Below are 23,857 nucleotides of genomic sequence, written 5' to 3'. Positions count from 1 at the left end.
TTTCCTTCCCTCCTTGACCCCCTGTATTTACAGCAGGGACCTGGTTGCAGCAGAGCACGGTCCGGGAAGTGAGGCAAGCACGCTCATGTCTGCGTTTTCCAGTCAAGAAGCCAACATCAGGAGCAGACAGAAATACAAAAGAATTACTATTATTATTATTATTATTATTATTTTGCCAGTTCTGCTCATCTTAAAAAAAAGCAGCAAACTGGCCAAGCAAGAAGGTATGGTCCTCAGTGCAGCAGAAAGCCCGGCCAGGCTGGCTTCTCCATGGGGGTGAGAGTGTTTGCAGAGGATTCTCTTGAGGCTGGTGGCTGGGCCTCCCCTGTCGGGCCATCCCGTGGAAGGATGGGCAAACTGAGGCAGCAAGGAGCCGGGGGGCGCGGTGCAGTTGTTAGATGACGCTGTCTTCCATGGTGACCCTTCTGAAGACCGGCTCCTGCTTGGGCGTCCGGCCGCTCTCTGTGGAGAATAAGGGGAGAGAGGTAAAGCCCAGAGCAACACTTCTCAGCCAGTCAGGGGGCAAACTGTGTGAAAGCCTTCGTGATCACAGAATCATAGAATGGTTTCAGTTGGAAGGGACTTCAAAGAACATCTCGTTCTGGCCTCCCTGCTGTGGGCTGGTTGCCCCCCACCAACTCAGGCTGCCCAGGGCCCCATCCAACCTGACCTTGAGTGCCTCCAGGGATGGGGCATCCACAGCCTTTCTGGGCTGCCTGTGCCAGTGCCTCACTGCCCTTTCAGTGAAAAAAGCATGCTCCTTTTAGGAGCATCGTGAACCATCCGAAGGGTCTGGAGGATGGGCTGTGCCCAGGTGCTTGCTGCTCCGTGGTGAGCACAGCTCCAGAGCTGCAGCCCTGGGCTTGTACCAAGTCATGGGGCTTGCTGAAGCAAATGGCAATTTCTGTGGGTTTCCCACTTTTTAATCTGTAGGAATCACTGTAGAGTAAACAGATTTGTTTTGATATCAGACATTATCTGAAGGGTACTTCACAGGCTGTCTCTGAGAGCTCTACCATACAGCTGTCTCTGTAATAATTGCAGCTCCAGGAGGAAAACGTCTGCTTGCAGGGGCACGGGTCGGGAGAGGCAGCCACAAGCTGCTTGGTGTGAAGTGGACACATGCAAGAACACTTAGGGAACAATTCAGGTAACAGGCTCCCTTAACATCCAGGAAGAGGTTAAGGTAGAGCTAGACACACTCTGGAACTGAACTACAGCCGTTTTTTAAGGGTATATCACTTCACCCCAACTCCTCTCCATCCAATGGCTAGCAAATCCCTGCTGCAGCAAATCTCACATGGAAAGTGCTGGGGCAGAACCAGAAACTATTCACGCTTATCAGCTTGACTATTTTTGCTGCTCTTTGAAGAGGGGGAAATTTCTTCCCTTTCTTGCAGCTCATCACTGTTCCAGGCAGTGAGATGCACTTTCTCCTTTCATTTCTACTGCTGCTTTGTATCACAACAGTTAAAAATGTTTGGGCGTACACTGTATGTTGGGGAAAAGAATCCAAAATCCCACCTATTGGATGTGAAGCACTCTTGAAAGCCACACTATCCTTGTATATCACCTGTATGTATGAATGGCGGCAATCAGGAACCTGCTGAGATGGAGGCTGTGGGAAGGCAGAACCCAGGTGCGTGCAGGGCTGGGAAGGCAGAGCATCAATGTACTATGTCATTTATCTATCAGGGATAGCCATGCTAACAGGACAGCCAAGCTTGAAAAACGTACAGCCTTTCCCCTGCTGAGGGAAAACTAGGGGGAAAACTCCTTTTATCCTCCATACACATGGCCCAGCTAATGAAGTTATTGCCCACTCATCCCCCAAAACAGAGACTTGTTCCTGCTGAAAGGCAAAGCCTTTGCTGCAGGTAGGACACAAAGTCTCCGAAGCACAGGCATCTGCTCTTGCATCAAGCTTTCCAGCCATAGAGACCTGAACTAAATTCTGCAAGAGATGCCTTGGGGGTTGTGGAGGGGAGGGGGGAGAAGACAAGTTTGAAAACAGCTTCATTATAACCATAATTTACCAACAGAGCATCATGCTCCTGGAAATAAGCTTTCTAAAGTCATAACAGTATATGCATTTGAATGTAAGCAGCAACAGTGGATACTGGGTCATCTGTATGTGTTCAGAACAATGCAGTATTGCTTTTTTGCACCAAAACTCTACGTAAAATGTGCTGTCCTGCCAGTGTGAGTGAAGCACGTACGGCACGGAGGGAAGCCATAAATATTCAGTGCTTTAAGACCAAAAAGAAAGAAAAAAGGAAAAGACAGCTGTAGGCTCTCACTACATTCACTCTTCTCACCAGGACGCAACAATTTGCCCATTAAACAAAAGTGGATGCTTCTTCTCTTTAGGCATAAGATTGCTTTTATGGGACGTGGGATTCAGGCCTTATCCATAACATGGACATGCGCAGCAGCTGGGAGGCTGTGCAGCTCTGCTCCTGCATTTCAGTTGTTGCTTTGGGTTTAAGCAGCACTGTCATCAAGCAAGCATTTGCTTCCAGCACATAATAACTGCTCTGGGTTTACCAATATATATATATTTTATTATCGAGGTTTTAGTTTGGGTTTTTACATGTGTACAGAGTATTTAAGGAGTAGAAACATAAGAAAAGAAGTGAGGGAGGGGGAAATCAAAAGACAGCAAATAGTTAGGAAGCTGAGTTGTTTTGTTGGCATTGTGCTGGAGGAGACTATCACCATCTGGAGTACCAAATACAACAAACAGTAACCACCTGTTAAGAGCTATTCTGGTGCGGAAGGGGAAGATTTCCAAGTTCTGGCTACGCTGACTAGCCTCAATATTTCAGCGTTAATCAGACCATCTCTCCTCAACTGGGAAAACATGTCCCCAGCTGTGTGACCCACACATCCCCAGGACTTGCTGCCCCACTGGGTGCTCATCCAGCCCCGGCCCAATGCCCAGCAGCAAAAACTGGCTGCACAGTGAGGGCTTCCCTGTCCTGGGGCCGCAGCCCTATTTGCTTTTGATGGTGCCCCTGCCGAGGATGCCCACTGACAGTGTGGCTGCTGCCTTTCCTGGCAGCATTAATCACTGATTTTATCTGCTTTCAGCTTCACGCTGCACGATGTTCTCAGCTCTGTTATCAGAGAACCTGTACCAATGCTTAGAGAATGTTCACGAGCACGGACTATTTCAAACCTAAAATATTCATCAAATAAAACTTGCACAGAGTCTAGCTGAATGCAACAGGTAGCTAAAACTAAAGAACTTTTCTTTTCAAATGGAGGGAGGAGATCAGAGTGAGACAGATGACCAAGCCACTGCTCTTAGGCTCTCCTGAGACAGCTTTTAATAAGACGAGCTATCCTTTCATTCCTGTTGTATGGGCAAGTCTGCAGGATATTATATTCTTTATGAACTGTCAAGATCAAGAGTGTGTGAGGGCAATGGGGGCACAGGCAGGGACATAAGGACCCTCATCACTCAGATTTCAGGGAATTAAGTGCAATCACCAGGAGGAAAGGAGCAACACTGTAGTAAGCAATATTGCCTATGTGGTGTTTCCAAAGCTGTGATGAACACCCTGAACTCCTAGCCTACATAGTCTTGTAGTCTTTCGTGTCATGTCTTGTCCCTCCTTCTCAGGTTTTGGGGAGATCTTTACAGTCTCATGCAGCTTGTCCCTTATGGGAAATGCAGAAAATGAGTAGCCCTTCCCTTTGGAGCCTGTGTCTTTGAGCAGCAGGAAGCTTAGTGGTAGCCCAGCCAACTGACACATCCAGTAGCTATGGGGCAATCTGTTATCTGATATGAGGTTACACAAAGAAGGTAAGCCTGCTTATGTGCAGGTTAGAAGGAGCATGGGAAAAAGGGATTTGCTACTTGCAAAATGTCCCAGGATGACTTTCCGGCATGCAATGCTCAGTGGTCAGCTCGCAGCCTTGCATTTCTCCATTCCCCTTTCCCACTTGCAAGCAAGACTTTCAGAAGAAAGGATGACTCAAGCACGCATTGTCATTGTAAATCCTCACTCCATACATGCCCAGCAACCAGCATCTCCTTAAAGTGTTCCCATGCTTCCAACAGAGAAGGTCTATGCATAAGATTGATGGCTCTGTAGGACCAAGCATTGTTTTTCTTTGCCTCTACTCTGTTATCCATTGAAAGTTGGATGTTTATTGCAGTCAAATGATGAAGCCTCAATATTCTTTCTCTAAAGGTAAATCTTTCTTTTCTCTTTCTTTCTTTCTTTTAACAAAGCTCTAAAAAAGATCTTTTGTATCTCTGGTACAGGGCTGTTTATCCACTTCAACCCAGCTGGCAAAGTTGTGTGCCCCAATCATAGGTAGGGATTTAATACCATAATTGCTAATGAGTCTTCGTCAAGCCATCATGTGTACCACACGCTGTTCTCTTGCATCTCCCTGCCTTTGCCCAGCATTAAGAAATGCCTCAGAAGTTCTGCAGTTCTACCTCCCACTTTGACAGTATTTTAGCCTTCAAGGGCTTGAGCTGAGTTTCACGTGCTGCAGTCTGCACAAAAGACACCGCTGTGTTGCCAGTCACGTAACACCTGTGTCTACTGAGTTACTTATCAACAAGCAGAAACCTTCACCGTGCCAATAACCAACTATCTGACATGATAAGAAACTGTTTCAAAGAGGAAAAAAATAAAAAAAAAATAACCTCTATCTTGTTCCCTCCCCTCCCACCAAACCAAACGACAATCTTACTTGGCTTGATGTAATTAATAATATCTATTTCCCCTCTGTTTTGTGATTCAGCTGTTTCCAAATCTGTAAGAAGCACCAACAGTGAATCCTGTGGTGCCAGATCAGCCTGGGGACGGAAATAATCAGCTTGAAAATAAACAGTGTTTTTTACAATCGAAGCCCTGATAGGCATGGAAGCTGGAGGACAGCAGCTCTCATGAGAAGGAACGGAGAAGGGGAAAAAAGCCTGTTTCTTGCTGAATCAGAAATACATGGGAAGGAGCCAGGCGAGAACGATCAGACTGAAGAAAGCCAAAGATATTCAGTAGGACATAGTGATCTCATAGTAAATCCACTACTGGTTTGCTCTTGCAGTTTCAGGCACACTGAACTCATTGCCTGCCTCCCATTTCATCATGGAAATATTTGCTACAGTGGATCTCATCCTATGAAGGAGTTTAATCCCACCAAATCCTTGGAAAATCACTTTTTGGAGACTACTGTGTTAGAAAAGCTTTAGCTTTCTCCAAAACAGAGGTACTTCAAGGTCCCACAGCCTCTGCTGGACTGTGGCAAAGACTGGTTTAGCTATGGGATCTGAACTGCTGTATGCATGAGTCTACTACTTGCCTCCCAGCACAGTCCCTGCTGGCACAGAAAATAAAACTACACAGGGTTGCAAGTTAGAAGCCAGCGGGGCAGCAGTATCGAGAACAAGGGTACAGCCTGGCTACCTGTTTTGCTGTGACTCCCAAGCTCCTGGCGGGAAAGGCCAAACTCTAGAGCTGGCAGGAGGCACAGCCTGGTCAAAAATGAGGTCTTCTTCCCAAGGCATTTTGGTCTGAGCTGTTGGCTGCAGGAACACCTCGGGTGGCTCAAGACAGCCCCTTGCACAGACCCAGTTGCTCTGGAGGGACCCGAAGAGAGGCTGGGCCACTGGGAAGTACAATGGAGTTTTTTAGCACAATGTTGCCTGGGCTGACAATAGAGCCTTTGGTGAAGGATAGCTCTGCAGACATCTGAAGCAAGAAAATAAAAAGACAGCAAACAATGACCGAGGCCTAATGGGGACTTGTTTTACTCTTTGACATGCTACCAGCAGTATTTAATCTTAGAAGAATCAAAATTAAAAAATAAAAAATCATTAAAAAATCATTACAGTGATTAGAAAGACACGTGAAATACTATGCTCAAATCATCTGCATGTCATTGTCTAGTTTATACAGTAGGCACAAAACAGACCTAGGATAACCTGCAGGAAACGTGGGTGAGCTTTGTTCTCACCCAGAAAGAAGTGCCTCTAGCCTGATACCTCTACTCAGCCGTAGCTGGGTAATGTTTGTGCTTAAATTGCTCGGCCAGGCCTCTTCTCTTTGGCATTGCTCACCGTGCCCTAAAGGAGCGGGAAACTCGTACTGAAGACAGCAATAGAGAAAGGAACAACAGAGAAGAGAGAGTAATTGTACAGTACATACATACAGTGTCTTCTAAATTGTGATCAGTTGTTTATTGGTTGGCAAACAAGCTTCACTTTTACAACAAATATTAGTAATGAGGTCATTCAACTGCTGAGACCATACAAAATGATCATAAATTAAAAAAAAAGAAAAAAAAGAAAAAAAAGAAAGAAAAAAGAAAAAAAAAAAAGAAGAAATTATACTCCGTGCTGCTAATTTACCTCTGGAAAGCCTATGTTACTTAAAATCATGTCAAATAAATAAATTTCCTGTTAGGCAAAATAATGAACAGAAGACGTTTTTTTCTTTAAAAATCACTGCAAAAGTAGTTTTTAGAACACTACGCATCAATCAATTTTCTTCTTAACCACTGCAGTACAAGTGCCTAAACGGGGACCGGACGGGGCCGTGAAGGCCCTTAGCGCCTATGGGGAAATCGCCGTCTCATGCAGAAGCCCCGCTACGACTACAAAAACCTCTTGGCTTCTAGATGCAAACCTACGGCCTGGGTGAGGGGCTGCTTGCCAAAGATGCTTCACAGGATTCTTGTTACGATCGGTTGTGCACTGTAAACATAAAGTTTGCCCTGCTCTATTCTGCAAAAAGTCTGCCAGCCACGTGGCGGCTCGAGAAAGATACACGATGAGGAAAGAAAAGACTCTCTTGGTTGGAAAGAAACTGCCATCGCGTTCCTAAAAATGGTCCTTAGAAAGTGGTGTTCGTTTTTCTGCCCAGTGAGACTTTTTACCAGGATGGGAGGGACGGAGGGGAGAGGCAAAAGGAAAGAAAAGAAAAATAGGAGTTATGAAAAACCTTGCTCCTACTGGTAGACAAACTTACAAGACCAGCACAACAGAAAAAGTTCTTATTTTTTTTTCCACTACATTAACAGGGACGCAAGTTCTGGAGGAACAGAAAGCAGACTATATGTGCAATGCTAGTATCTGTACATTACATAGAAATTGTTCGATTCTCTTTCTGCCATTAGTTTTGATCGTCAGTTAATACAGCAAAACATAAAATATGCCTTTAGCATATAATTCTAGGATTCCCTTCCGTATCATAAATTTTTGTTTCGGTTGCTCCCGCAGCGAAGGGCGCTGCGATCAAACCGAGCTGTGAGTGACCAAACCCCGTTGCATGATCCGGATTTGTAACAGACAGTTTGCTAGCTTGTTTGCTTTGTGCAGCGCTCCCACCTAGATGCGTCATCGCTACTAGTTTCAAATGCACATTTTTGGCCTTTTTTTTTTTCCTTTGCATTTTTTTTTTTCTTTCTTAAATCAGGTCCTCAGTATTAAGAGCAACACAGCATCAAGGATCGTTTAAACAAATACAGCATAACTTGAGAAGGCCACAAAGTGTGCCGTTATCTGTCCTATCTCTTTCATTAACATAATGAAGTCTGTCTGAAGGGAGGGAGGATGGGGAGGAACTGGGGGGAGGGAGGGGGCAGCAGTTCCTGTTCTCTCCGGGCTGGCCTAAAAATTCCAGTAAAAAAAGTCCGAGAGTTTCATTTCGCTTAGAACAGCATGAAGATTTAGGAGTACACACAATATTACCACTGCTTGTATTAACTCAGAACAGTAAACCGAGCGTTACGGAGGGGCCGTGGGTGTCCATTTGCTTCGTTTTTGCTTAACCTTCTATAGACTAGTGACCAAATGAGCGGGTCCTTTCGCACTGCCGTCCGGGGAGGTTCCCTCTTTGTTCGGCGGGACTATAAAGCCGTCGCTGCTGCCTCGACCTAGCTGGTAGTACGTGTGTAGCTGATGGACGTGGTTCCTGGAGCCGAGGTTGGGCATGCTCTTGTAGTAAACATCATCGGCGTCGCCGCTTTTTGCCGGCGGGGGGTCGGTCTGGGTGCTGGCGGCAACGCTTTCTGCCACAGGCATGCCGGCCAGCGCGGGCATACTGGTGTATAGAGAATCCCTGTTGGGCGACTGGAGGTCGTCCGTGTGCTCGTTGGTCAGCAAGGGGAAAAAGCTCTCGCTGTTGTCCTGTGGGATGCGCCGCCGGCTGTAGAGGTGGGGCTGGGGGCCGTCGGCCGAGTACACGCGTGGGGGCAGCAGCGGGGCGTCCGACTCCTCGTGGATGAGCTCCAGGCCCAGGCTCTCCTCGTGGGTGAAGGAGGTGGCGTCGTCCAGCACGATGGCGTCGTCCTCGCTCCCGCCGCCCACGCTGTTGACGAGTTTGTTCATCAAGTTGCGGCTCTGCTCGCTGGAGCGCTCGTGGTTGTTCAGGTAGGAGGGGATGTAGTTGGAGGTGAGTTCCTTCAGGATCTTTTTCTCGAGGGCGTTCTCGGTGTGGTTGTACCCGTGGTCGAGGATTTGCACGCAGTTGCTGAGGTACTCGCCGCTGGCGATGCTGTAGCTGTTGCCGTGATTACCATTCAGTGGTAGAGTATCCGTGACACTTGTATCCCTGGCATTGTTCAGAAGCCCCTCTGAAAAACATTACACAAGAGAGGGTGACTTGTACAAACAGGACACTCACGCGGGACGTGCACACTCACACCCTTCCTAGGCTGCCGCGGGGCCGGGGGGAAGCGAGCGGCGCACCGTCTCAGCACTGGGGAGAGTGCTTCCGCCCAGGCGTGAGGGTGCAGCTCCGCTTCGCTGGCTTAGGGCCTCGCCGCTGGAAAATGGAGGGCAACAGCTAGCGGGAGGGAACAACCTTTCCCTGACAGTATTTCCTCTGGCTGTGGTGCACTGCTGCTTCCAGAGGCTCTGGGATTTGCTCTACGTGTTCCCTGCGAGCTGAGCGACAACGTGAGCCTTAGCTGGGCCAACTGCCCTTGCTGCAGGGCTTTGGCAATTCACCCCAGCTGAGGAGAGGCATTTGCTGTGCAGGCTAATCATCAGCCAAACTTCATTTTGGACTGTATCCTTACTAGCTTCGGAGGGAGGAAATGAATCTGCACTCCCTGTCAGAGGAAAGGCACGAGCCCTGAAGGCAAGATTTGTGCACCCAGCACAGGGGCACAAAGTGCTTCCTGTCCAAAGCATTTTTGGAACAAGGCTAAATGCCTACCCCTCCTGGCCCAAGGGTATGGCCAAAATGGTTTACTTGATCTTGGATGGGTGGGAGTTTCCTAAAGCAACTGGTACTGGGGACATCTGTGGCAGGGTCATGCAGAGCCTTTGAAAATACCTTCCATCTCCCTCTCCAAGTGAAAGCAGAGGGCTCAATGGAAGGTAGAGCAAGGACCATCACTGCCATAGGACAGCAGACACAGTGGGATGCACGCTGGGGTCACGGGGGTACTCCTGAACCTTTCTTGCCAACCTTCTTCCCTGCTAGCTGTGTTTGAAGATGCAGCCCAGGGAAATCCAGATGCATGGCTTGCACAAGAAATGTATATATGCACATACAGCTGCATAAATGAGACCTCCAAATTTTAGCAATGAACCGGCCTGGTTGCTACTGTACCACTGACTGCTGTCTCACTTCTGCTGGCCTGTCAACATGACCAGCGCAAGGCTGCGGCTTGATGCCATCCATGCTCACTCTAAGGGGTATAGTGGAACAGGTAGGCAAGGGAGAAGAAACTCAGGCCACAGGCAGGTTAAGCTGACACACATTGGGTTTTTTGTTTTTTTTTTTGATTGTGGCCTCCCCAGAGTGAAGACAGACATGGGAAAGCACAAAATACCATATCAGACCTTTCAGCTAAGGGCTGCAGGTGTTGCCAAAAAGTCACTAGCAACTCCCAGCGAGCAGCAGTGGATTGGAGGAGCCATTAGCTGACAATTTAAGGTTAACAGTTGCTCTTACCATGCTTGGTACATGGCATGTGTACCTTCTGAAAATACAGGATTCAGTCTATATCTGCGATGTCGTAGCTGTGCATGACAACGGCTGGAAAGCACTACTTCAGGCTTTTGTTCTTTCTTTTGAGTGAAATGCCCAAATGTGTCTGTTGTCTTTAAGGTTTCTGAAGCTTGGAAGGTGATGCTGTATCCCGGGTTTCCAAACAAACAAGGGAGCTATGCAAAAAGTCAACTAGCCATCACAGACATAGAGCAAAGCCGCTTATTTTCACATTGGAAGCTCTCCAAATGAGCCATGATGTCTGGGAAGAAATGGGAAGTGAGCATTTTAGGGGAGGACCGTATGCAATGGGTGATGGACACGACAGCATCTGTCTGATAGCTGAGTGCCCTATGCATTGAGTCACCAAGCAATGCTTCCGCTGCCAATGCATAGAGCCGCAGGCTGCGAGGGTTCAGAGGGAAATAAATGAAGGCATCACATGTGAAAACAGAAAGGGGTCTGTAATGAAACAAGCCGTATAAAAATGCCATGACCTCACAAATCAAAAGGTGAAGTTTAAAAGAATTGCACGCACAGCTAAATGAGAAACTAGTTTGGGTAAATTGTACCACAAAAACAGGAAATAAACAAGGAAAGGAACATCTAATCTTAAGTATATATATATGTACAAACACACACATATATATATACACACATACACACGCATACACAGATATATACATATGTATATTCATATGCTTTAGAATCTTTTGATTTCAAAACTGTGAGATGAATTTCCTTTATTAACTACATCATCTATTTGTGATGCAATAAAAGTGAACTAAAAAAAATTACATTTGATATGCAATGTTTAGCTTTACTCCCATACTTGTCTCTCTGTAGGGCTCTAAACGACAGCATGAAGAAAAGGAAAGAAAAAACAACAAGTAAGCTTACAGCGACAGTAGGAGAAACATGAGTAAAAAGCAAATTGATGATGTGCAGAAAAGAGAGTTAACGGAAATAATTTTCACTGCCCAGAGTACATGAATTTGTTACATGGTTTATTTCAGGTTAAAAATATTGACATTTTAGACAGAAAAGTATTTTACCCGCAATATCAATGGACTACAGTTTTATTGAAAATATAATCACATTTAAAACTTTATCCAATGCCATTATAAATGTTCAGCGTGCAATACATCAAGAAATAATCCCTGGAAATTTTAAGAGGAGTCTAAAGCTGGCAATGGTCATGCTTGAAAAGACAGGCACTGTCAATGTCATTTCCAGAGTCTTAAAATGAATGGCTTTACTTACTGTTAGTTCTAATAACCCCTGGCAGTTGAAACTGAAATCCATTTCCTTGCTAAACTGTTTTGCTGTCCATCCTTTGCAACAGTGCTTTGTAAGAGTATGACTTAGCTCATCATGGGGCTGTTGGCATTTAAGAATCTTTTGCAAGGAAGCGTTTCTTTTCTGTTCTTTTTATAACCAAACACATGGAATATTACATGGACTTTGCAAGCAAATGTGAGAGAAATAGTAGATCGAATAATGGCATCTCTAAATGAAACTGTTGAGAAGGAAGGGTTAAAAAAAAAAAAGCAGAGCCAGAGATGAGATGAAGAGCCATTGTTAACTGTCAGCTTCTCACTTGGCACTGGTCTGTGGCATGCTGTGATTTAAGCAGAGCTTGTTACGTGATCTCCTTCTTCTCTTAAAATTATCAATCACAAAAGCAGTTAGGCCATTTTGAGACACTTATGCATCCAAGAGAACGAGTGAGTACACATCCATCAGATGCAAAGGGCAGTGAGCGCTTCACACGTGCTGCGGGGTGCCAGGCTGCTCCCCTACCATCTCCTCCTTCTTACACACTCTCTCCTGTGAAGGAATTGGTTTTGTCACTAGTAAGCGGCCTCTGGCCTGTTGGGTTCGCATTCCCAGCCTCTTTGCAATGCTTTTTAGGACTCCCAGCCCTTGCTGAGATGGGGCAGCTTCAGCTTGAACAGTGAAGGCATTTTAATGCACGGAACTGGAGAGGAGGAAGGAATGGACAGACCGCCCCAGGCCCCATGTTCATCCTCTTTATAGTGTCCTGTCTCTGTCAATGGCCAACACTAGACGTGGCAGATGAAAGTGCAAGAAAATCATGTAGACTGAGTTGGTAGGGCAGTGTTAGCTAGCATGCCCTCCCTGCACACCAACCCTGGCCAAAGAACACTCATAGACGGTGATAGCATCTACTTTTACAACGTGCTATCATTGCTATAGCCAGGCTGCTGGTGCAGAGCCCTTAAAGCCCAAAGAACCCAAACAGGTTCTGCTAAGTTGCTTTTCCACGGCTGATTCTCCTAATATGCACACTTTGTAGTGAAATGCTTTGTCCCAGGATAATAGCCAGTTTGAAAAAGCAAAAGCTATACCACTTTCTTTGGTCATTAATTAACTTGCAGCCTCCTGAATATAATGGGATGCATTCTGCTGCCTCTGAAGTCAATGTCAAAGCTCCAGCGGCTTAAATGGGATCAGCAGTGGTCACACTCGCTTTAACCTCCTAGGGATGTAGGCTGGGCAAGTTTCTCTGCCATCCATCTGGCTGTGTTGCACTGAATAGCACTTTCAAATCAGTAACACTATCTGTGGAATAGTATGCTGTAAACTCAGGTAATTGTATCAGAATCCAGTTTTATAAGCTAGAAGAACATAAGATTATTAACATGCATGTAAAATCTTCCATCACATTTCCGCTCAGATCACTTCTGTTCATTTGAGGCACCCAGACCTGAACCTCAGGACTTGCCTTAAGTTAGATACTGACCCAGCATCACCTGATGCCGCTTGATTTAAAAGACACACAGAATATCAAAGCCTGTTTTGACATTTGCGATACATAAAGATCTTAAAATTCAGAGCATTTCATGCTTAACAGTAGCATCTTTTTAGAAGACATTAGTGGAAGCAAATTTATTGCACAATGTTAGCATAGCTTGGGAAATTTATGAGCAACAAAAAGGTCAAACACACGTGCTTCCTTGTGGAGTGAATGAAAATACCCTAATGATACAGTTCAGTATCTATTTCTATTGTAAACAATGCACTGCTATATAGTACAATGGGGGTTTTACTTCTCGCATTATAACCAGCATTATTCTCCCTTCCTTAGGGATCATTTATGGGAAATGAACTCCTTCACTGGAGGGGGAGAGGTGACAGTGCTGATCCCCAGTGTCCAAAGGAGGTGTTAGGATGGAGCCAGAAAGCTCCACGCCCCAGCTGCTCCTCAGCCCCAGCACCTCAAACACCTCTGCCTGGCCCAGGCAGCAGCACTAGGACAGCAGCCTACAAACACTGCCTGCTCCCATGTGCGGAGACACACATGCTGGGGACAAGAGACTGACCTCACAGTGGGAGCCTCAGCTGGATACAACTCTAGCTGCTCACTTCTCATTGCCAGAACAATATGCCAAGAGTTCTCAGCTTCCCTACACCTTTTTCTATTCTTTCTTTCTTTTTACTTTCTAACAGCATATACAAAAACTGCAAACGGCAAAACATTTCTTCCAACGTCTAAACTCTAATCTTTGGAGTCGACCTACGCTCCTTCCTTCAGCTGTCATTTTTTCCTACAGATCAAAGGCATTTTTGATTTGTTTGGCATTTTTTCTTACGCAACCCCCAGCACACATGCTGGTGTGCTGCTGACCACAACTCCCTCTGCCATTTCAAACAAGAGCAGCTCTGGTGTCAAAGGCCATTTTAGCTTCACTTACCTTCAGAGGCGTTCCTGCTTCTGAAATGAATGGTTTAACAAGGAAATATGCTGACAACAAAGAGAGGAATGGATACATCTGACAAAACACACACACACACAAGACCAAAACAATACAAAAGCAAGGGGATTAAAAATAAAGTCAAAATCAAAACCACTGTGAATGCTTTGAGTAGAACTGATGAGTGTCTTTCAAAGTGAACTTGATTGCTCATGGAAAAAAAGCCTACAGAAAATGGGAAAATGCACTGAAATGAAAGGAAAGGGAGGATCATTTTTGTGCCCGGTTCCAAAAAACAAAGTGTGTGTGTGAGAGGGGAAAAAAAAAAGGAAAAAAAAAAGAAAGGAATGGGCAAAAAAAAAAAAGCCACAGAAAATGGAATTCTCACTAGAAAAATTAGAGAGAAACTCCAGCACACCTTGTGCGTTGTACATGCTGACAGAAGGGTTGTTATAGACCGCCGATTCCCCGAGCAATGTATTATAAGGGTTGTTAGTGCCATGAGGACGAAGCAGAGCATTGGTTATAAGATGATTAGCCATGGCTCCTGGAGCAGCCCGATAGGAAGACAGAGAAAAAACAAAAAAGGTCAATCAGGCAAATGTGGCATAAAAAAAAGGGAAAAAGAACATTCAGAATGACAACAGTTGAATTAGTCCTGATTACAAGCAGCCAGCTAATTAGACTTGAGAACTGTATGCCACTAAAGCAGCACAGATGTTACTGACAATGCACAAATCCAAACTGATGCAAAAGAAAATGGATCAGAAAGCAGATAAGCTACATTTATGGTGGTTCCCCAGTCGCTTGGAGTGTAAGCAAGGCTATGCCCACATGCTTGCTACAAATAAACAAAGGAAGATGGCAGCCTACACGATGGCGGGGGGGTAGGGGTAACTCTCCAAGAAGTGCCAAATGAAGAAGAAAAAACAAAAAAAACACTAACATAAAACAGCACATTTAGTTCCCACTATGACTTAGGATCTCTCTTACTGGTCCTCTGAAATGTCTTTGAAATTGAAAAAGCGTAATTAAAAAGAAAACATGGAAAATGCAACCTCTCCAAAGGCTCTCAGCACTTATTGGAGAGCTCTGCTCTGGCCACTCGTTTTTCATATCTAAGAGGATGAGTTCACTACAGCTTCTGCTCTCGGAGGCTGTCCAGTGCCTCCTGGCAGGCAGGTAATGAGAGCACCTTGGCCCTGCAAGTGTTGCTCTTGGGAGAGGGAGCAGACCATGGGGATGTATGCTTGGAGGGTCTCTGCTTTCCAAGCAAATATCTTTTTCCCCTTCTTCCTGTCACTTCTGAGCACACAGTCAGCAGTCAACCTCCCCCTCAGGTTTGCCCTTTGGAGTTGCAGGCTCCAGACTTCTGCTTTTCAGGATCACAACAGCTCAGCAGGTGGCTGCCAAGACCCACCTTGTTTCCCACTGCAGGCATCAATCCCAGAAGCAAAGCCTCCCCCCTCCTCCTGCTGACCCTGCAGGACCAAAAAACCATTAAACTCTTGTCCTGCTAAATCCCCCCTGGGATCCAGAGAGACAGCTGACTCAAAAACTCACCCCTAGGTAATTCCCACTCTCATTGCAGGAATACTCAAGGACACGAGGTAATTTTTATTTACTTCCTGCGCTAGAACATTATAACAAACCCTCCCCTCTAGGAAAACATGGGGGGGGGGGGGGGGGGGCAACTACCAACCTGTTCAAAGGGCAAAGAGAAAGGGAAGAAGCACAGAAAACAGATCATGACCTTTTTCCCAGCCCAATCCTCTGCCAGGGCACCAAAACCTCCATCCAAGACTCCTGCATCCCAGCTTGGCCCCTAGCTGGAGCAGTAAGGTTGCCCGATTGTCACCAACATCTGCTGCCCAAACCCAAACAAGCAATTGGAAAGCCAATTCCTTAGCACCAGTCACTCCTGCAGGGTTGTCTTTGTCACCTTTGGGGCACGGAGTCCACCTTCTGCCTCTTTTGGGGGTAGAAGTGGCCCTGTGGCACAGCGGAGGAAGTCTGTGCAAGATGTTGACGTTCTGGGTGCAAACATTTATCTGCAACTAATTACATGGCTTCTCTTCTCTTTCTTTCCTCCTCTCGTTTTCTTTTGGATGCTTTTGCTGAGGATATACAAGCCCCAGGTCCCTCTCTTAGAAGCAAGTTCCATGAAAGCTCACACTAGCAGAGTATTTAAAGAAAGCAAAATCTGTCCTGCCTCTCCTTTATGCTTCCCCAGCCCTTTTCATCTTGAGGTGAATGGCATTAGCAGGTCACTCAGCCTTTTGAGCGCAGAACAAGGTAGAAGGTGGCACTGTATGAGGGCTGCATGCCAGGGAGGCTCCTCAATACATGCAGCTGCAAAGAATACTGGTTTCTCTCACCTGATGTTTTTGGCTATACTGATGTAAAGCAAGATGAACTGTTGTGTTTGGAAATAAGGAAACAAAGATGTCTCCTGTAAAAAAACATTATATGAACACTTAACTAAGCAACCTTGAATAGAACTCATTGTCATAAATGAGTCAATCCTTTTGTTCTGGTGATGCATTTATCCAATAATATCACATAGTGGGCTGAGGATGAGGACTGTAGGAACAACTTCTCTTCTTGCATTAGTTTTATACCAGTGTGACTACTAAGGACATTAAAATAGTCTCTGCTTTCACACCACTTCCAATAAAGCTGAGCCATAAAAGATTCAAAGTGGGACTTGCATTTATACAAGTAACAGGAAAGTCGAGAGTTAACTTCACTCACAAATTCTGAAGTGACATAACCTTCCCATTTGAGATACAACCCAATCTCCAAGTTGGTTGTCATGAGATTTGATATGGCGAAGAAGGCTGTACCTGCCTCATGGCTTTGAACACTTTTGCCCAATGTGTCTTTCAATGGCAACTGCAGAAAGAAGCATCTGACTCGATGTTTTGCTGGACTGATGTTGTCTAACACATGCGGTTCCCACAACAAAGACATTGAAGCTTTTTCTGGTTCTGTACCCTGCTTGTTGCCACAGATAAGTTGATCTCACTGCACCCTGAGCTTGGAGTGGTATGTGACAAGAAACAAAAAGGGACATTTCTGTGTCAGTACACAGCACCTGGCTTGCCTCTGTGCACTGCAAGGGCCATCTGCTGCCTGGTGGACTCTGAAACAAGCTAAATTCACATCAACCTAGTACTTCTGGACTGTATCAACTAGATAGCTCCTGGAAACTTTTAAAGCAGATCTGTGATTGTGGCTGCGAACACAACAAAACGTGGAAAACTCAGAATGAATCAGTCATTTTGAGTCTCTTCTGTGTGTACAAGAGGCTTGGTGTAACAAAACAGCCATCTATTCCTGTATGCAGATACTACGCAAAAATACCACATCTTCTGCTTTCCTCTCCCTTATTTGTGAGGGCGTTAAGATTTTTTAATCTAAATGTCACTTTTGAAGGCAGTTCTGAGTCATTCCCCTGGTACGAAGCCAAAGTAAACCCACCAATATCTGTTTCTGATACTTTCCAATATTTTGGGCACTCAGCAGCAGGTTCCCATCAGGGTGGGCTGGCCATAGCAAACTTCACTCTCTGTGTGGGTCATGGAAAATATAACCTCTGGCATCTTGAAAAGAAAACTGTATATGCCTTGTATTCATTAATCTGGGCTCTTGTTTCTCCTTAGCTGCTTTAAAGCTGCAGTACTCCCAGCTTCAGAGGATTGAAGGAGAACAACTACACTGAGGCTCCAGAGAGCCTAAAATTAAAGCTTCAGATAAAGCAATAATACAACAGCCAAATCCCCATTATTGAGTTTCTCCTTCCCAGGAGGGAGAAAGAAAAAGGTATCGTGAGCTATACATTTAAGTATCATCCTGCCATTTTCATAACACTTTATCATTGCTATAGCAACCACCAGGGCTACTAGGAAAAGCAGATTAAGTCTGCAGATGAGGTATGAGCAGAAGAAGCAGGTGGGCTACCAACAATGACCCATGAAAACAGCCACGGTAATAAGCAGCTAGTGAAGCCCAACAAAAAAAGCCTGGGATCAAAACACGTGCCTTCTGAAAATGTTAAGAGAAGAAGCAAGTAGGCCTATATGGCACAAAATGTCATAGCCTTCTGTGATGTGACACCAATTCCTCCCAGCAAATCACGCAGCCCTGCGTCATCCTTGCTCTGCAACACTTCAGCAGTAACATCCCCATACAAATTCCTCCTCTGCCTTTCCCTGAAGCACCCGCGCCCAGCACACAGTCGCCATGCATGCTCTTTATTTCTTTATTCGCTTAGTTATGCTGGCTGGCTTCAGTTCAGCTGCTTTGCAACACCTTCAGTTCTGCTAGCTGAAGGTACCCTACTGAAAGCAAATTCACCTCATTTCCAAACTCATTTCTTGTTGTGTGCATATGGCCATGCCTGCACTAAGGAGTGGGAAAAAGATGAGGTTTCAAAGGCTCCTTACTCACTGGGATGAGAAGTTCACAAACACAAGCCCACGTTTAACAGCAGAACAGCAGGAATTTGGTGTATGAGCATAACAGAAGGCTGCACCTTGTTAAACAGGTACAATTTAAACACTCACTAAAAGCAAAGGATGAAAAGAAAGATGACAAGCACATGTCACCAGACTCTAGGCTGTATCACTCAAGAACAAAATTCAACTAATTTCTTGTGGGCAGCTGGCTGACAAAGCCATACAAAGGCATTTAAGCTAACTTGAATCATCTGCGTGCTCTGCTCAACAGAAAGGAAAACATATCTAAGTACTCCTCCAGCCTTTCTGAAAATTAATATCATGCAGCACGGCCTGAGCAGGCTGCCAATGGCTTGGGCAGCTCTGCTTTATTCAGGGTCATCGCCCCACACAGGTAACAACACCCTCACATATCTCTTTTGGCTTTGTATCTTTTCAGTGGCTGGCCAAAACCAGCTCTTGCCCTGCTACGCGCATTCTAGCAGGCTGGAAACACACTGGGGAAAGGAAGATTTCCCTGCTGCCCAGAAGACATGCCAAGAGTGCAGTTTTGCAGAGAAAAGAAACCAAAGCGTTTAATAAACAAAAGCTGGCAAACTAGTGAATCAATCAACTGAACATTTCAAGATTGTCCAGACAAGCCCAGTATTTTCCAAATGAAATGTTTTTCTTTTTTGTTTCTCAGGAGTGGTTTGTATGAAAGCTGACTTTGACTCCTTCTTATGATGTCATCATTTCATTAGAGTAGAAACTAAAATAAATAGTTCAGAAAAAGCACATCTGAGTTGAAACAAAACATTTCATTGCCTCTGACCCAGGAGTCCAAAAATGAAATTTGTCTTGCTCTTTTTTGTTTGTTTGTTTGTTTCACGAAAAAATGTACTGAAGTGTTTCTGGTCAACCTTAAGCTTTCTGGTTTTTCCCCATTTGCCATCCATGCAGCTCTTGCTGCTCCCATCCCAAAGGATAGGGTAGGGAGCTGTGCTCACTCTGCCTCCTGAAAGCATCCAACTTATCTTTCTGTCCACAGACCCCATAAATCAAGTCCCCTGCCTTCTCACACTTCATATACTGAACTTCAGACCACCCTGCAGAGAGAGTATGGCCCAGTCCCCTGAAGTACTGCAGTGCCTGGGCTACCAGGGAGTACACGTTTATCCAGACTGGTTTATCCAGGACACCAACTATGTGGTTAGAGATGAATTTTTTCCTAAGTGTCCATTTAAAAACAAAGAAACAAACAAAAACACGCTGCCTTACTCTAACCATAGTAAGTAACTCATCCGCTTAACGTGAACGTTACTGAAATAACCTTGCTGCACAGATCTGTTTGCAAATTCTGGCTAGCTCTGTACATCACTGAGCATTATCTTATTTATTCCATTTTGCTCTCAGGCACAGAAAATACATTCACAGCAGGTCTGTACGAGTCAAAGCTCCAGCCATCTTTGTGACTTTTCGTATCAGCATTCAGTACTGCTCTTTACTGTGTTACGGGCAGATTTTTGAAGTATTTGAAAGCATTCTTGTCTTCCACATGTTCTCTTGTAAATTATTCAAACAATTAACACAACTATGAAAAGTGAAATCACACATTCACTGGAGGACGGCAGGTATCTTCAGCATTTTTCCTCGTTCCCTTCAACAAACACTCTGATGTTCAGATTTATCGAGCTGTGCTCTTATAATAGCCAACAGGATTTAGTTAATAAACTTCAATAAACCTCCCTATTAAATTTCTCTCAAATAGGTTTGTTGTCACTTGCAGCATCTAATCTATTCATTGAGAAGCTATTAATACTGACTGCAGTGAAATGGAATTTCCGCAAATGAGATAGTTAAGCTCTGGGCCATCTTCTGCAAAATGAAACATCCCTTGCTTTTACGCAGAGACAAGACAGGGAGAGTAGTTCTTTTTCCCTTTCCCCCTTCTTTCTCATGGAATGATTTCAGATGACAAGCCCAAATGGTTTATAATCTGCAGGACATGTACAAAACACACATGGGACATTTCTTTTTAACACTGCTGCTCCTTCAAAGAGTTTACAGTTCTCTATACCTTGATTATACAAAGGTGTGTTATGGTTCTTTGTTCCCCTTTATACTTACTGCTTGCTAGTTCTCAACCAGGACATTTGGGAAGCCATGCCTGTAGTGAAAACTGGCTTGTACTTATAAGAGTTTGTATAAGCAGCCATGCTTTCTTCCTTCCTCCTCCACAGTCATCATACTAAGACTGCTCTGCAGCAATACTCTGCTGGATCTAATACTCCCCAAAGCCGTCTCTGGTTTCAGAAATTGCTTTGCCCTTACTTTTCCTCTTTAAATCTGATCCACCTAATGACTGAACTTCCAATTATATGGCTGTCAATCCTAAAATCAAAGCCAGTTCATAATATCTCCCAAAGGAAGAATGCCACGTCACTCACTGAAATCACTGCAACAAATCTCAGCTAACTCTATCCCAGGCAGCAGAGAGGCAAAATAAACCAGAAGACAATCAGCAGTGGGATTCATTTTGCACGTAGGCAGAAATATGAGTTAAATTCCCTAAGTTTTGATCTCTGATGCAGAAAATCATAATTTTCCTGGCATATGTAAGGATGATTGGAAAAAAAAAAACCCACAGAAAACAAACAAAAAAACCAAACCCCAAACAACCCATGAATAACAGAAATAAAAGAGTCAAGGCAATTGCTAGTCCAAAAGGATACTGCATTTTCCTTACAAAGAGAAAATATTCATTTGCTTACAGCTACCTGGAATTCATCTCTGCTTCATACATGGTTATCAGGATGGTTCATTTTGAGGCCAGACGCTGACATTTAGTTAAACCAACAGCCACTTAGCAGGGCTGCGGAGATTTATGTCTTGCAAACAGCAGTCCCTACAGGCTGACTCAGTGCACATGGACTACTCCATCCAAATTTGCCATCTGCCTGGGTGTGGGATGCAGGTACAGGTACTCGTGAGGTCAGAGAGAATCAGGGGGCAATATATATGCTCTGTAATGGTTACAAAGAGGGAACAGAGAACCAGGGGACACAGGGAACAAAACCAAAGAGTTAAACTTATGCAGTTTAATCAGAAAAATGCCAGTGGCAGTCAGATGCTGAAGTACAGAAACAGCCACCCACGCTGGGATAAATGGAAATCTTAGAGTCCTGACATAAATCAACCTTCTGAAATTCCTCTGCTGTTCCCCTGCTTGTGAGCACTGGCACATGTGGCATTTGTGGTGCTGGGATGGCAAGTGCTCTTGTGCACCACCTTCCCCAGAGAGGGAGAAGAAAGCACAGCGCTTGAGAAAGTGGCTAGATGAGATGCTAAAACAAAGCCTGCTGCAGGCTTGCCCTGGATTAGTGGCGAGATGCCTCAGGGGACTCTCAACCTGCTTCTTGCCCTTTGACTCCCACCAAACATCCAAGGGACACATAAGCACCTCAGGAAAACACCACTCTGCTCTCAAGAGGCAGCCTCAACTGAAAAGAAACAGAAATGGAACTGCTAATCATACTCCTGGGGCAGAAGGAGAGTAGGTTCATGTCACTGTTGCTGTTTGTGGCTAAATCATCTACCTCAAGGCTCCAGGACTGCTGAATCCCCCTCAAAAGAGCCTAACCTTCCCAGGTCTGGGGGCTTTGCTAGACAGTAGGAAGGGAAACGCTTGAGAGCAGGACCTGCCATGTCCCTTGGGCTGGTGCAGCAGAACACACCTGCTGGCTCAGCAGCAGTGAGCAAGGCCAGTATCAAGTCCATACACTGCAGAAAGGCTGGACTCTGGGGGACAAGTGCCATGCCTTTGGTTTAAAGCAGTGACGACAATGAAGTGAGATTTGCACACTGGCAGATGATGGTCTTCAAATGGTCACTGAGGCTGCAGCTTCTGACAGGGTCATCAGCTTTGAAAAGTCCTCTATGCTTCCCTCCAGAAGACCCTGACAACCACTAAATACAGTGCACAAAATAAATGAATACATAAAATGAAATAAAATAATAAAAAACAAATGGAAAGAAAGCAGAGAAAGTCTTTATTCTCTAATACCTTGAAGCCTGAACAGGAGTCATTGGTGTTACTCAGAGCAAGAGCTGTTTACTCAGACTGTGACGTATCAGTGGATGGCGCCCTCTGAATATCCGATCAAGATAAGTAGAGGCGTTCCTACCTCTCCCAGAGTTCAAGTGCTTGCTATTTGTTTTATATGCAATATAAATCCAGCAGAAATCTCTCTGTCATGCTGGCCGCATAAATCCATCAAGGAGAGAATAAGCATCTTGAGAAAGACTGACACATGACAACACGAATGCTTCCATGATCCAAATTTCTGCCCTCCTTCTGCCTCCCCTAGGCACTGGCAGCAAAGGGTCAGCTTTGCAAATGGGCTCAGATGAGAGCAACAGCCACTCTTTAAAGTGTATGGAGAAATTACTCTTTATTTAAGCTCCTGAACAGGGGCTGACAGCTCAGATAGAGCACAGCTCTGAAGCCAGAACCAGAAAAATGCTGAACTGGGTTAAGCCATTCCTAAGTAGTTTGTGTTGATTTTTTCATTTTGCTCCTTCTTCTTCTTTCTCTTTTTTTTTTTTTTTCCCTCTGCTTGCCTCTCCTTTTAACCACACCAAAAGCCAGTCTGCTTTCACAAACTATGTCCTACCTATTACACACCAATCCTATGCAGACAGCTAAACAGAAGCACCTTAATCTCTTCACACAAAAGGGGAAAATCTGGGGACAGCAAACCAAACTAGATTCACTTCAATGCCCTACTGCTAACCTGCAGCTACCATCTTTTGGAGAGACAGCCTCTTGCCAAGGTGGAATTTCAGCTTCTAATGTGTTTTATAAGGAAAAGCTTCCTAAAAATGCTGGCTGACAGTCACCTGAAGATAATTTAAAACTTCCCCCTTCTCCCCAAAACACACACAGTCATCTCTGCTGAGTTAACAGCGCAGATACAGTTTCAGCATGGAAATCACAGCTTAATTATATTTTTGAGTGGGTGGCAGGAATTTGATGGGAGATTTCATTTAGGAAACAATCACGTCTTGGGTCAGAAATCAGGATATTAATGTTCTTCATTTTAATTTTCCTCTCTGACTCAGATTCCCACTGTTTGAATTTGAGCTCAATTTGTTCTGTTCATTATGAAGAAATCCACATGAATTTGACATTAAACTGATTATCTCTGAAAACAGTAGCAATAATTTCCCTTTTTCCTGTGTACGTTTCAGATTATGTCTTTGTGGTTGATATAAAAATGTAGGGGAGAAATAATAAAGCAAAGAGAAATCAAGTGCTTATGCTGGAGCACTACTTACGATCTGAGACGTGCAATGACACTTAGGCATTTAGGAGGAAAAGGCAAGGGTCAGGGACAAAAGAATATACCTTCATTTCCATTTCCCATTTCAGAGCATTTGCATGGGAGAAGGAGTGAGTATGGCTTTCCTAGTTGGGAAAAATAATAAGTGCACTACAGGAAGATTGGGATTGGAGTATTAAACTTGCTTTATATTAAACTATTAAACTTGTTCCTAAGGTGCAACTTGCTATTTAGTTTGGAAGCCAAGATGCAGAGCATTATGGCGGGAAGACAGTTACCTGACCCACCAGAACAGACTTTGGAAGCAGTTTCTACTTACAAAGAAATATGGTGGCTCTGTCCCTAGCCCATTTATTTTCCCAAAGAAAATCCATTAAGATATTGTAAGT

The 23,857-nt window shown here is 44.7% G+C and overlaps 1 protein-coding gene across 1 annotated transcript in view; it reads right to left on the bottom strand.

Annotated features, from left to right (window-relative positions):
• Nucleotides 1–5,792: 5,792 nt before the first annotated feature.
• Nucleotides 5,793–23,857, bottom strand: part of ADGRL3 (adhesion G protein-coupled receptor L3) — a 287,009-nt gene continuing 268,944 nt past the window's right edge. Inside the window, exon 20 of the mRNA XM_065736696.1 lies at nt 5,793–8,598. Coding sequence (XP_065592768.1) covers nt 7,799–8,598 — 800 coding nt within the window. The 3' untranslated portion in view covers nt 5,793–7,798. The remainder of the gene's footprint in view (nt 8,599–23,857) is intronic.

Source organism: Cyrtonyx montezumae, unplaced genomic scaffold (genome assembly GCF_038088225.1).
Source record: "Cyrtonyx montezumae isolate F1298 unplaced genomic scaffold, pur_monq_1.0 scaffold_2, whole genome shotgun sequence".
Lineage (NCBI taxonomy): Eukaryota > Metazoa > Chordata > Aves > Galliformes > Odontophoridae > Cyrtonyx > Cyrtonyx montezumae.
The sequence above is the reverse complement of the archived record's forward strand: the minus strand, read 5'-3'. Positions and strand labels throughout refer to the sequence as shown.